General features: G+C 46.2%; 1 protein-coding gene across 1 annotated transcript in view; it reads left to right on the forward strand.

Moving 5' to 3' along the window:
* Nucleotides 1-13,211, forward strand: part of Adamts17 (ADAM metallopeptidase with thrombospondin type 1 motif 17) — a 308,973-nt gene that overhangs the window by 191,386 nt on the left and 104,376 nt on the right. Inside the window, exons 14-15 of the mRNA XM_029535526.1 lie at nucleotides 830-975; nucleotides 12,841-13,007. Of these exons, the coding sequence (XP_029391386.1) occupies nucleotides 830-975; nucleotides 12,841-13,007 (313 nt within the window). The remainder of the gene's footprint in view (nucleotides 1-829; nucleotides 976-12,840; nucleotides 13,008-13,211) is intronic.

Genomic DNA, 13,211 nt, shown 5'->3' on the forward strand with positions numbered 1-13,211 from the left:
CGCTCTCTCTCTCTCTCTCTCTCTCTCTCTCTCTCTCTCTCTCTCTCTCTCTCTCTCTCTCTCTCATTTTATCCCTTTTGAGATAGACTCTGTATATACTGCAGGCTGCCCTGAAACTTGCCGTATATCCTAGACTGTCCTTGACCTCGTGATCCTTCAATCCTCTCAGTTCTTCGCCTCTCAAATGCTGGGATTTCAGGCCCCTCACCGCCATGCCTGGCTTATTGGAAGCCTTGAAATAATTAAAGCAGGAAGTAACACTTCGTTCTGCTGCTGTGATTTGGGAGCAGTGGGTCACACACTCAGGGAAATCTGTTCTAGAGACTGGCCCCCTCTTACCCTCAGAGAGAATGCATCTACCTACACGAATCCCTCCCCTCCTGCCTCTGCCTAGAGCAGGCCGCCGCCCTAGGCCTCCCATGGCAGGCTTTAGAAGCATGCACTGCCACACCTGGCTTTGACTGTTGTTTCTAAGTACTAAACCCAACCTTGAAATTCTGGCCTCAGACACCGAAATTGTTGCCCTTCTGAAGAGAGAGACCCATGCATTATTCAGCACTTGCACAACTTTAGTTGTGTTCTCCTGCCATGTGGCTCAATTCATTCCTTGAGAATTTAGAAATCCTCTGTGGAACATATCCCCAGTTTGTGGCAAGCTCCAAACTCCAGGGAGATCGCACACCAGGCTGAGCAAGAATTAGCCAATATGCACACCCTGAAATACTCAACTTCCTTGGAAATTTCATAGTGGATTTTTGTCACCAAGTGGGAATCGGTCCTTTGTGGGAGCGGGTGGCTTTGCTGAGCGTGGCCCCTCTGTGTGTTCCAGTGGTGCCGGGCTGGAGAGTGTGTGAGCAAGACGCCCATCCCAGAGCACGTGGACGGGGACTGGAGTCTGTGGAGCGCCTGGAGCATGTGCAGCCGGACGTGTGGTACAGGAGCGCGATTCCGGCAGAGGAAATGTGACAACCCCCCGTAAGTCCCCCCTGAGATCCCACTGCAAGGGCATCCCACTCTATGGGTCTCTCCCCCTAATGCTGAGACTTGTCTTAAAGAGGGAAGCAGAGTCGCCTACCATTGAGTTCAAGGGCCTTGAGTGTGTTGTGTCATCTTACCTATGTGGGAGTTCCCTCTGAGCACAGAGACACAGTGGGGCCCCAGCGCGAGCTGGCTCCATTATTCATTACTTGACTGTGGTATAAAGACTCCCAAAAGAGCTAGATGACAATCTGTCTTGACTGCTTCATGGTCTACTGGGTTGAGGACCATTCTTGGGAAGCAGGGAGACTTTCGTGAAGGGGAGGCTGGCCTTCAACTTGCTGTTGTGGCAGATTTGGGAGCAGGTTGAGCATGTGTTCGAAAGGATCTATGGATGGATTCAGTGTTTGCTCAGCTAAACCCTTTTCACTGTTTCTCTTTCTAGAACTGTTTGACAGGGGGAAAAAAAAACAGGTATTTTTCTAAATTCCTTTTCATGGACTACACCAAAGACCCTTCCTGTTCACCCCAGGAGATTTGCCCTGGAAAACTCAGGGACAGATTTTTGTGCTCCAATATAATAACTACACCCCCGTGGGGTTTCTCCTCCTTTGAACTTTCCCAACTTTAAACATCCTCTTTGATGATCTACTTTTTCTCTCAAATGTCCTCCATCAGATCCCCTGTCCATTTAGAGAGTGAGCAAGTGCTAAATTGTGTCTAAACAGGAAATGGTTTTTCACATCGAACTCACATTGATGACTAATTAGTAGATACCTCTTGTTTGTAAAAAGCCCTGATGGTTAAATCACAGGGGTGATTGGATCCTTCACCGCCCCCGGTGATGCCAAGACCTAACCAATGCTAGGAAAATGTCGTTTATAAGGAGAGGTGATATCCATAGTTTAGTAAGTGACAGTAACATCATAATTTAGTTTAGTAGGTGACAGTAACATCATAATTTTCAATGACCTGTAACGATTGGCGTTAGGTAAAATGTCTTTTTCAATTGAGATACAGCTTAATGTCTGGCACACAGTAGGTGTTCAAACTGTTAGGAATGACTTTCTTTACTGAAAGCCTAGATGACCTCTTACTAAGGGGGTGGGGCGGGAGAGAAGTTTGGCTGAGTGGTGAGAAATGATTGGAGGGTAGGTTTTGTTTGTTTGTTTTGTTTTGTGTTTTAAAACATGGCTCAGTTGAAAGTCATAGCTCTGACTCTCAAAGGAGAGATGTGGGTTTGGATTCATAGACCTGAGGCTTGGGCCCCAAATGTCATACGCATTGGCCATCTGACCTCAAGGAAAACTCTCCTTTCCCTGGACCTTAGTTTCCCCCATTAGAGCCCACTGGCATGTGAGAGAAGGAAGACCCAAATGCAAAAACTAGCACAGGCCAGTCTTAAATCCAGTCATAGTCCTTACACTACAGCCCCCAGCAGCATCTACTTGTCTGACTGGTAAAAATTGTAAAAATCTGTGGGATACCTTTGGCATTGCATAAGTGGTCCTTGTCACTAGCAAAACCAGGATGAAGACACCCACCTTGTCCTGTCTACCTCTCAGAGCTGTACTGCAGCTCAGCACAGGGTGGAAGGGACTTTTATGAATGTGGAAGGCTGTCTGTGTTGTGCTTAGAGCCTTGGCTGAATACTGGTCTCCTCTGGCTTATCACATATGTCAACCCTTATCAGGTGGTACCCAGCTAGCATCACGCAGAGCCTCTAAACGTTCAACATCCCCTGTGTCCTGACATGCTGGACAGTTTGATTTATTTAGGTGACAGCAGTACTTGTACATATATCACACAATGTCCCCAGAGCTGGGAAAATGCTTTTGGCACACTTTTCAGGGACCAGGGTCACCTTTGTCCCTTGCAGTGCTGTTGGCTAAGATCGCACTGCTGGAGACAACTTGCAGAGGAGACTTTCCAGGGCTTTGTGGCTTCTCACCAAGGCTGTCACTCCCAACTGCATCTTGACCTGCCCTTCTGCTGCTCTGTCCTACCCAGGGGCATTTTTTTTTTTTTTTTTGCATTTTGCAAGCAAGTCTCTTAAAGACTTCCCAGTTCCTAGAATTATGAACCCACCCTGGCATTCCCTGCTCTGAGGTTCTGTGTGTTGGGAATCTAGTCCCATCACTTCAGACCCAGTGGCCCCAGAAGAGAAAGGGCTTACACAACGTTCTTTCATTTATCTGCAGTCTCAAACACCCCATTGTGCCCAAACCCTCGCCCTCAGCCCCATCGCTGTCATGAATTTACCTCTACTTTACCTCCTGTGCTTTGTCACCAAGGACTGAGAGAATGAAAAGGTCAGCCACACACACACGTAGCTGCAGGCATGCGGGCTCTTCACACAGTGGTATTGGACAATGGTGTGCATCTCTTCTCTCCCAGTCTCTGCAAGCCTGTTGGCTGTGGGACAGACTGGTGTTTAAAATGTACCAGAAAGAGAAGGCCACTGTTCTTGTTCCTTCAAAGCCTATGTTCCTTCTACCAGATTTTTAACCCTGCTCTCAGTTAGCATTAGGTATAAATAATGCCGGGCATGGTTTACAGCAACAAGCAAAGATATAAAAAAATCCTGCCCACCTTCCCACAATTCCCCTTACCCCTATTTCAAACCAGATTCCTTGTAAGCTACACCCTCTTCCCTGTTCACGACAACCCTCTTCATATATATCATCACTGTGATGGTTTGTATACGCTCGGCCCAGGGGTGGCACTATTAGGAGGTGTGGACCTATTGGAGTAGGTGTGTCACTGTGGGCGTGGGCTTAAGTCCCTTGTCCTAGCTGCCTGGAAGTGAGTATTCTGCTAGTAGTCTTCAGAGGAAGATGGAGAACTCTCAGCTCTTCCTGCACCATGCCTACCTGGATGCTGCTATGTTCCTGCCTTGATGATAATGGACCGAACCTCTGAGTCTGTAAGCCAGCCCCAATTAAATGTCTTTTATAAGACTTGCCTTGACCATGGTGTCTGTTGACAGCAGTAAAACCCTACTGGCTAAGACAACTCCCATTTTTGCCTTTCTCAAGGGCACAGCCCTGTGTCCATGGTTACCCCCTCGTCTCACATGCAGCTGTTTATAACAAGTCAGGTGGATGGGGCCCACCATCACCACTGTGGAATACACACCCATTGTGGAGATCCAAAACAGACTACTATAACAACTCAATGACTTGCCCCAGGTCACACAGGTAAATAGTAGCCAATGGCTTGGTAATTTCTCCTTTTTAAAAAATAAGAAAGAAAAGAAAGAAAGAAAAAGAAAAGAAAAAGTAAGCAGAGGCCCCAAATCAAGGGTGTCCATGAGACTGATTCTGCCTTGAGTGCCTGGAAGATGGTGTGTTTCCTGCCTGTGTTCTGGCTTCATGGTTCCGGTGGTCTCCGCAGCTCACAGGCGTACCACAGTCTATGCACACTTTCATGTGGTCTCTTCCTTCTCATCTCCTGGAAGTACATACCATTGGATTTCAGGTCGGTGTGAGATATCCTCAGCTTAAGATCCTGAGGTGCATCCCCTTTGCAGCCCTTTTTCTGAATACAGTGACATTCTCCTGTTACAGCCAGCCTGTCTTAGGGGACCAGCGTGACCACCATTCGGCCCACCCTCACCTTGAAGCATCTTGTCTGCTCTTCAGCCACAGTGGTCCAACCCGGGGCCTTCATCAGCACTCTTGTAGGCCTAACTTGCCCTTGCCATTATTAAGATCCCAGTGCAAATTGCTTATCCCCGGAGGAGCCCCTTCCCTGACCACTCTGTTTACAGTGGGGTTCGGCTTCATTCTGTCTAAGCGCCCTCCTAGCATTGCAGCTGCTCTGCCACTCATATATCAACTCCGTTGAGTCTGCTTTGTTCTCATTGGCCTTGGAGCTTCCTGTAGGCCTAGGGCAGACTCCACCTTCCCTTCCCTGCCTACACAGAGCAGTAGCTCAATAAAATATGCTGGGACATCCTGTTTTCCCAGGAGAAGCAATCTTTCTGCCTTTCCCAGGCCTTCATTGTATACCCCTAATATCTTTCTTCATGTCAGAAACACTGAAATTAACCAAATCCATCAGACCAAATAATAGGTCACCAATAAGCCCCCTTAACCTGTGTTGCCTCTTGGGTGCTCTAACAAGCCAGGCTGTGTAGTCCACTTGTCCCCTGCAATGCTGTCACTTATAACCAGAAGTGTTCAGGAATAAGCCTGAGCATGTCACTCCAGCCTTGGGTATTTCAAGTTAGAAAATGACCTAATTTTGATCCTATAAGATTGACGCCTTGGTAGTCAGTCTGATCATTTGCTATGACTGTTCACCTCCATTTTTTGTTGGGAATGGGAGCAACTTGTCCTGTCTCCTTGGAAAATGGTCTATAAGAGTCCATCCTACCTTCCCGCAGCCAACCCAGAAAAAGGAGAAAAACACGGTCAGACTTTAGGCAGGTGGATCCCAGCAGCCCTGGTGTTTCCTGAAGTAACTGGGTCAGCAGTGCAGGCAATTAGGGCTTGGAGCACACGGCCTGGGCTTGCTCAATGCCTATGTGATGATTGTTACAAAGCACAGCTGATCGTGGACTCTGCGCCAAGCTCTGACCATAACAACATATTCTCTGTCTCACTCCTTAAATCACACAGCTCACTGCCCTGATATTCCGAGAGGATGGCCAGAGCTCACCACTGTGTACAGCTTGGAACATTCCCATGAACCTCTCCCCATGGTTTTCTCTGTACATCCCTGGCTTCTTTCCCTCAATTCTGCAGCTGGTTTATTCACTGTCCAAAGATACTGGCCAGAGACTCCCCCATCACCCCACCCTTTTTTCCTGGTCCTGGTTTTTATAGCTATTGGTGGTTTTACTTCCCAGTATACACAGAGGTGGGGGAGGCAGCTTCCTATGTTTGTTCTTTCCTGCCATTTGTATTGCTCTTGGTTAGAGTTAGTGGAAAATTCTTGTTCTGGATTTTGATGCTGGGTGAAAGGGAGAGGCAGAGAGGAAGGCTCAGGTGCACATGTGTCAAGACTCTCTCTACCCCGGTACCTGCAGGACAGCATGAAGAGCAGAGGAAAGAGGTTGGTACTTCACTTCAGCATTGTCACCCCATGGCCACATCAAAGGGACAGGAAGCAGCTAGTCACTTGGTACTCAGAGGAGGGAAGAGCAGAGTAGAGTTCTATGACTGTGCCTAACTTCATGTCCCTAGTGAATCCCATGTGTGTGCTTTCAGTATAATGACTTGACTTTCTATGGGTTCCTCATTATAAAAAACAAACAAACAAAACTCTTAAGTTGTCTATTCTTAGCAGCAGTGACAATTTATTTGGCTTAGATACTTCTCAGAGATCTTAACACTAGAAACACATTGCCCCAAGGTGGATCCTCCTCTTGTAGCTTACATGACTTTATCTGTCCTATCCCCCCCAAGGAAGGGCAGGCCGGCCACCACCCAATCTACCATCTCCTGACCTGTACTATTTTTGTGTGTATGCTCATGGCAGTCTGTGGTGCTGTAAAGCTGACCCTGGTAGGAGACAGGAAAAGCTTGGGGAGAATCAGAGGAGGATCAGAGGTGGGTGACCTACACCTTTCTCCCCACACCTGTTTCTCCTCAAAACCTCACTTCCTTATTCTCATTTATTCTTAAACATGTTTATAAAAGTTAAACCTAATGAAAATGAAAACGTCCTGCAAAGTATCGTTCATTACCACCAGGCTCTCACACACTGTAGCATCCATGCATGTGTGTGCTAGCACCAGCAAGTGAAGGTGCTGGCTCTGGGTGCCTGCTTGTGTGACGACATGACAACTGGCTAGCTTTGCATGGTGGCTGCCCCGTACGTGCTGCCATGAGCCCATGGGTTTCTATTTGTCCCACCTCCTTGCTGCCACATGCTGCCGTTGATCTTCTCCACTGTGGGCATTCTGGTGGGCCTGTTGTAGCATCTCTAGGTTTTGGGTTTCACTCACCAGCAGATGAGCATCTTTGAATGCCTCCCTTGGGGATCCTTTTCTTGGGCAGGGCCTGTTCAAACCATTTTAGTTTATAGCTATCTGAGCTTTATCAATGTTTCGAAGGTCCTGAAAGATGACACTTTAAACATGAAGGATTGACATCAGACATGCATCATTTTTTACATGTGTATGTGTGGTCGTAAGTATGTGGGTGCATGTCTGTGCTCATGCCTGTGGAGAGCGGCATCTGCCGTGGTTTCTTCCCCCTTGTGTTTTGAGGCAGGGTATCTAACTTAAATCCGGAACTCAGCAACTCAAAACTCAAGACTAGCTGTCTTGCTCTGGAGATCTTGTCTCTGCCTCCCAAGAGCAGGGATTATGATGGGTTGCCATGGCTACCCAGCATTTATGTAGGTGCAGGTGATCCAGACTCTGGTCCTTATCCTTGTGTGGCAATAAGCCATCTTCTGAGCCCTAGAGATGCATCTTTAAAACCCCTCATGCCCAACTGGCTCTGTGTCGGGCCAGTTACTGGACAGTTCTGTGTTGTTTCCCATTTCCAGTCCTAGCTCACACCCCTGAACAGCCATCCTTCCCTTTCACTGAATCTTTGCTGTCTATATCTGAAGGACATGGTCAAGAACTTGTGGGGTTTTGTTTTGTTTTCTGTTTGGTTTGTTTGTTTGTTTGTTTGTTTTTACTCAAGATTGTCTCCTGTGCATCCTCAGAGTTGTAACGTCTGCTTGGTTTTTGTGCTTTAATGTGCCAAATGATAATGATGGTATTTATGATTGCTTCACTGAACACATCTTCTAAGAGATGTGATATTAGGATAAGATTTCAACTTGCTAACACCTCCCTGTCACAGGCCCTACAGAGCCATGGAACCTAAGCTGTGGCACCCAGAGGCGTGGCCTTTCTAGTTCTCTGTCAGAATAAAGGATGTGGGCCCACTAGCTGCTCTCAAAGGGGAATGACTGTTCTATTATGAACTCGTTTTTACTGCCCTCAGTTTTGCTTTGTCGTACTGGGATTTTGTTGTTTTAGTCTTCCTAGATGTGTTTTGTTTTGATCCACCCTGAACGGCTTCAGAGGACCTCCAGGGTAAACAAGAGTCCCTGCTTCACACTCACCATAAGTGGATCCAGCCACTCCTCCCTGCCCTTGCTGATTCAGCAAAACATCTCCCTCAGCCCAGGCCCTTGTGTCTATGACTCAGGCTTTGTCCAGACAATCGAGCATGGGATGGTTGGTAAACTCGGCTCCACCTGTGTCATCCTCCTTAGACCTTTTCCCCAGCCACTCCTTCCCACAGCTACTCCTTATGTCACTCTGTGCCACGGATGAAGGGAACCTTTTTCTAAAGACTGCAGAATGGCTATGCATGTAGGAAGATCCTATCGATGGCCTGGTTATTCCACACAGTCTCTATGGTTACCGTCCCTCTTGTCTCCTGGAATGCTGAGACCATGAATAATGCCAAGCCGTATATGTGCTACACTTCTTCCTAGACACCCAGGTCCATGAGAAGTTTAACTTTAAAATTAGGTACAGTAACAGGTTAATAAGGATGATAAACAAAATAATCACATTAATACTTAAAAATTATATATTTGTAGCATTTTCTATTTTATATTTTTAGTCCATGTTTGATTGTCCATAACTGAAACTACAGGAAGCACAACTGTCAGTCTGAGAAATCAACATAATGCAGAGCTGGACATAAAGAGTAAGGGCCTGTGTGATCCTGTGTGACCCTGCCATACGTGGTAAGGACCTGTGTGATCCTGTGTGACCCTGCCATACGTGGTAAGGGCCTGTGTGATCCTGCCATACGTGGTGGGGGAATTACATGGGTAGTAGACCACGTAGCTAGTCAGTACTTCTTATTTCCTGTGTTTGTCAGAATAACAATTCTCATTATTTTTTATCCATTTTTGAGTTATGGATCTTTTCTTTTTCCATTTTTGTACGTGTGTGTTGCACATGTGTTTATGCATGTTTGCACTGTGTAGCTGTGCATCCTGTGTGCACATGTGTGTACATGGAGGCCCAAGACTGATGTTGGGACCCATCCACCACAGCTCTTTCACCTTATTCGTCAAGACAGGATCTCTCAGTCAAACGCTGTGATCCTTGGGATGGCTCGTTCTGCTAGCCAGCTTGCTCTGGGGAGTCACCTGTTTCTGTCTTCCAAGGCTGAAAGTACAGGCAGAAGAGCATGCCCATCCAGCATTGACATGGATTCTTGGATTCCAAACTCCATTATTCATGCTTGTGTGGCAAGCACTTCAGCCAGTCAGCCATCTCCCCAGCCCTTGTAAGTTTACCATGAAGAAACCCTTGCTTTATATAGCAAGTGATTAGAGTCCATCGGAAATAGGTACTTAGAGACAACCAGAACTCTGATGGATACGGGATGTCGAGACGTAGGCGTCATGTCTCATCAGGATGAGGATGCCCCTTCACACCTAGGTCTGAGACTCTGTTAGCATCCTCGGAGAGGTCTCATCTAGGGCCCACCGACAGGGACCAAGCCTGGAAGCTGAACTCTCTGGGAAGACAGGGTGGGTGTCAGAGGAGAGAAGCTGCGCTGCAGAACAGGGCAGGACCCTGCCTCAATGACTCCTATACTCAAAGCCATCCTGTGGCATGCAGGAGGATGCTGCCCGAAGGTGCTAATGAGGGGTGCCAACGGAAATGCAGAGGAAAGCCTGCCCCTCTTTAGAGTCTCTCTGAAACTTTGTATTAACAAAGCTGAGCACAAAAGCCAGCTTTAACTAGAGGCTCTTCTCATGCTATCCTGAGTATCATTTCATTGAAATTTGAAAGACACTCTCCTACATTTCTATATCCTTTTTAAATTGTTTCTTTTATTTTTCGAGATAATATAATTACATCATTTTTCCTTCCTGCTCCTTACTCAAACCCCTTCCATATGCCTCTCCTTGCTCTCTCATTTTTTGGTTAATTGTTATTATATACATGCACACACACACACACACACACACACACATATATATATATATATATATATATATATATATATATATATACTTAAATACAACATGGTTAGTCTGTATAATGTCACTGTGTATATATTTTCAGGGCTGACCATTCATAATGGATGATCAGTTGGTGTGCTGTTCCCTAGGGAGGGCTATTTTTCCCAGCATTCCTTAGTTGCCTGTAGTCCTTTGTATAGATTTGAGGCTTTGCAGGCTTTCCCCTGTCCACATTAGCATGTTTGTTGTTGTTATCCTATTCAGTTCATGTGTAGGCAGTCATGTTAGTGAGACCTTACTGGTGTAGCTTCTGATAGTCCTGGAAGATACAGTCTCTCAGCAAACTCCCTGACCTTCCAGCTCTTACTGTTTTTCCGCCCCTCTTCCACAACGTTCCCTGAACCTCATGTGTATCTGCTGGAACTGGCTCTGCAATTCTGCATTTTGATTTGTTGTGATTTTTGTTTTGATTTGTTGTGATGTAATGTTCTCCATCTGCTGCAAAGAGTAGTGCCCTAAATAGAGGGTGGGGGCCTATATTTATCTGTGGGTTCCAAACAAATATCAGAACATTACAGATTATGTCCTAACTCCTTCTGTGATGGAATGTGTCCTAGAAGACGTGAAAACTCCTCCCCCACTTGCCTTTGGTCAGATCGTTCTAGCGCAGCAACACAGAAAATCTTTTCAAGTTTGTAGGTTCTTATTGTTCTAATATTATCTGATTATTGTGGGTAATTTTACTTTTGTTTCTTTGTAATAATGCCATCCATCTCATGTTCATACAGCATACATACCCCTGTCTCTGTGTTTTCCTTTCACTCTTAAGCATCATTAGGAGAATTGTTTTAAAGTATTTGTCTAGTAACAATTGTCTATTGCCTAATAACAGAGATCCTGGGGATGGGATCTGCGGATATGTTTTATTGTATTTGTTTATGGCTGAATGAGATCTCAATGCCGGTGTCAATCTGAAGGAAAAGTTAAGGTCTTTTCTGACCTTGGATGTTTTCATGGCCATGCCTCCTAAGTTCTAGAGATCCAATTACTTTTAAATGAGTTAATCCCTACGTATCTGGCACGTAATCTATTTACTTTTTTTTTTTTCTTTTAAATTATTTCGAGGCAGGGTCTCTCTATGTAGTCCTGACCATCCTGGAAACTGACACGCCTTAAGAAGAAAAAACTGATACAGGGTAGTTGATCTTTGAAAATTCCCAGAAGCCATATCACCTGCTGGGGTCTTCAGCAGGGTTGGCTCAGGGGTCAGAAGTACAGTGAGCACTGGGAGCACGGAGGCTGAGTGTTTGGTGAATACGGCTGTTCCCACACCCCAGCTCCATTAGAATCTTGGCTGCCTTTCGTGGCGCTTGGGGTGGAAGATGGATATTAGCTTCCACCACACTAAAGGATGAAGTAGACCAGAGCTAAGTACAGGGTACCGGCCAGGAATCTACAGGCTGTGACATACACATTCCAGAAGTAGTTATGGGTGACAGTTTTAGCTGTCTAGATAGAGACATATCCCTGCGTTGTGGATGTGGGGCGGCACTGGCGCAGGGTAGGATTTTAATATACAATTAAGGAGAGGGGGGCATGGTTGAGCTTGGAACAGTTTGTGAGAAGATACATGCTAGATATCATGCATCCCTTCTTGTTTCTCAGTCTTGAAAACTTACCTATTACAATGGCAGTAATTCCCATAATACTCTGTATGCTAGAGCAGTGGGTTCATCCAGTCTACCAGATGTTTTTATGACATTTTATTACAACACAGTTGAACCCTTTATTTCACATGCTGTCTCTGGCTGCTTCTATACCAGTAGCAGTTGTTGCAATGAACTGTGTGGCTCAGAAGACCAAAGCTACGTATTCTCTGACCCTTTTATGGAAAAGGCTCACTGATCGCTGGTGTAGATTTTTAATAAAGACTTTTGCCATTTTCTATTCTTACATCTTTCCTCTAAAACCATGATCAGAGAGTAGCCTGTGGACATGATGAGAGGCAGAGAGAGGGAAAGAAATACCCACCCACCCCCATACTTGGTTTGTGAGTCCAAAGTGTAGGTATCAGACATGCAAGTGTATAAATACCCAGGATAAAGGGTTTTTTTTTTCTTATGCTGAATTTCAATAAAAAGCAATTAGTCACAGTGTGTCATCATGACCTTGGTACCATGGAGATGTATGGAAGCCTTAAGCTCGTCTAGGTCAGAGTCCCTCAAGGATGCCTTGGGGCCTCTCAGAGAAGCTAAGCAAAGCCACACTGTGACTGCCCCAGCCAGCACCCTGCCCTTCTGTCTAGATGAACCTCAGATTTGTGCGCTCTGCCTGGGATACAGCCCATTCCCTAGAACTGCTTATCACCCAGTCAGTCTAGACATGACACTCAGGAACCCAGGCCACAGTATTGGCTTCACAGTTGCAGGGCTGGGACTTAACTGGCCAATATCCAGAGACCGACCATGCGTGAATGTGTGCATCATCCCACTTTGTTAGAAAGTAAACAAGAACTCTTTATTCCTCCTAAAACTTGGAAACTTCTAGAACATATCAAAGAGTGTTTTAAAGGTCTTTATTTATAGTGATTTTTTTTTTTAAGTAACAAAATATCCTTTGGGGTGTTCAAGGTTACATGTGACCAAGTCTTAAATCTGGATGGAAGATACAACTTGTGGATCTTGCTGTACTGAAACTCGCTGTGTCCTGTTTCCAGATCACCTTTATTTGCAGTCCTCTGATGCAGTTTTCTGCTGAGCACAGTTTAAACGTGGTATGGAACTGGGCTTACCCAGATGTGATCAACATGAGAGACCCAGTTACTCTGGAAACCTTGCCTACACCTTCCTAGCAACTGCCCAGTACCTCCACTGTTCCCACAGATCATCGGGCTAACACCGATCGTCTTCTTTCTAGCCCTGGACCTGGTGGCACACACTGCCAGGGTGCCAGCGTAGAACATGCTGCCTGTGAGAACCTGCCCTGCCCCAAGGGTGTGCCCAGCTTCCGGGACCAACAGTGCCAAGCCCATGAGCGATTGAGCAGCAAGAAGAGAGGCCTGTTGACAGCAGTGGTGGTTGATGGTAATGGCATATGGCCCTTCCTTTCAATGTGGCCTCCTCCTCGCTTTTCCCAAGAACTATAAAACCCAGTTAGGGATGCTCATAATCCCCACTTCCAGCCCAACCCACCTGAGAACACTCCTGTCTTCTGCCCAAGTTAGTCCTGCTCCTGCCCCTGCCCCTGCCCCTGCCACTGCTCCTGCTTCTTATCCTGCCCCTGCCCCC

Source organism: Mus pahari, chromosome 1 (genome assembly GCF_900095145.1).
Source record: "Mus pahari chromosome 1, PAHARI_EIJ_v1.1, whole genome shotgun sequence".
NCBI classification, from domain to species: Eukaryota; Metazoa; Chordata; class Mammalia; order Rodentia; family Muridae; genus Mus; species Mus pahari.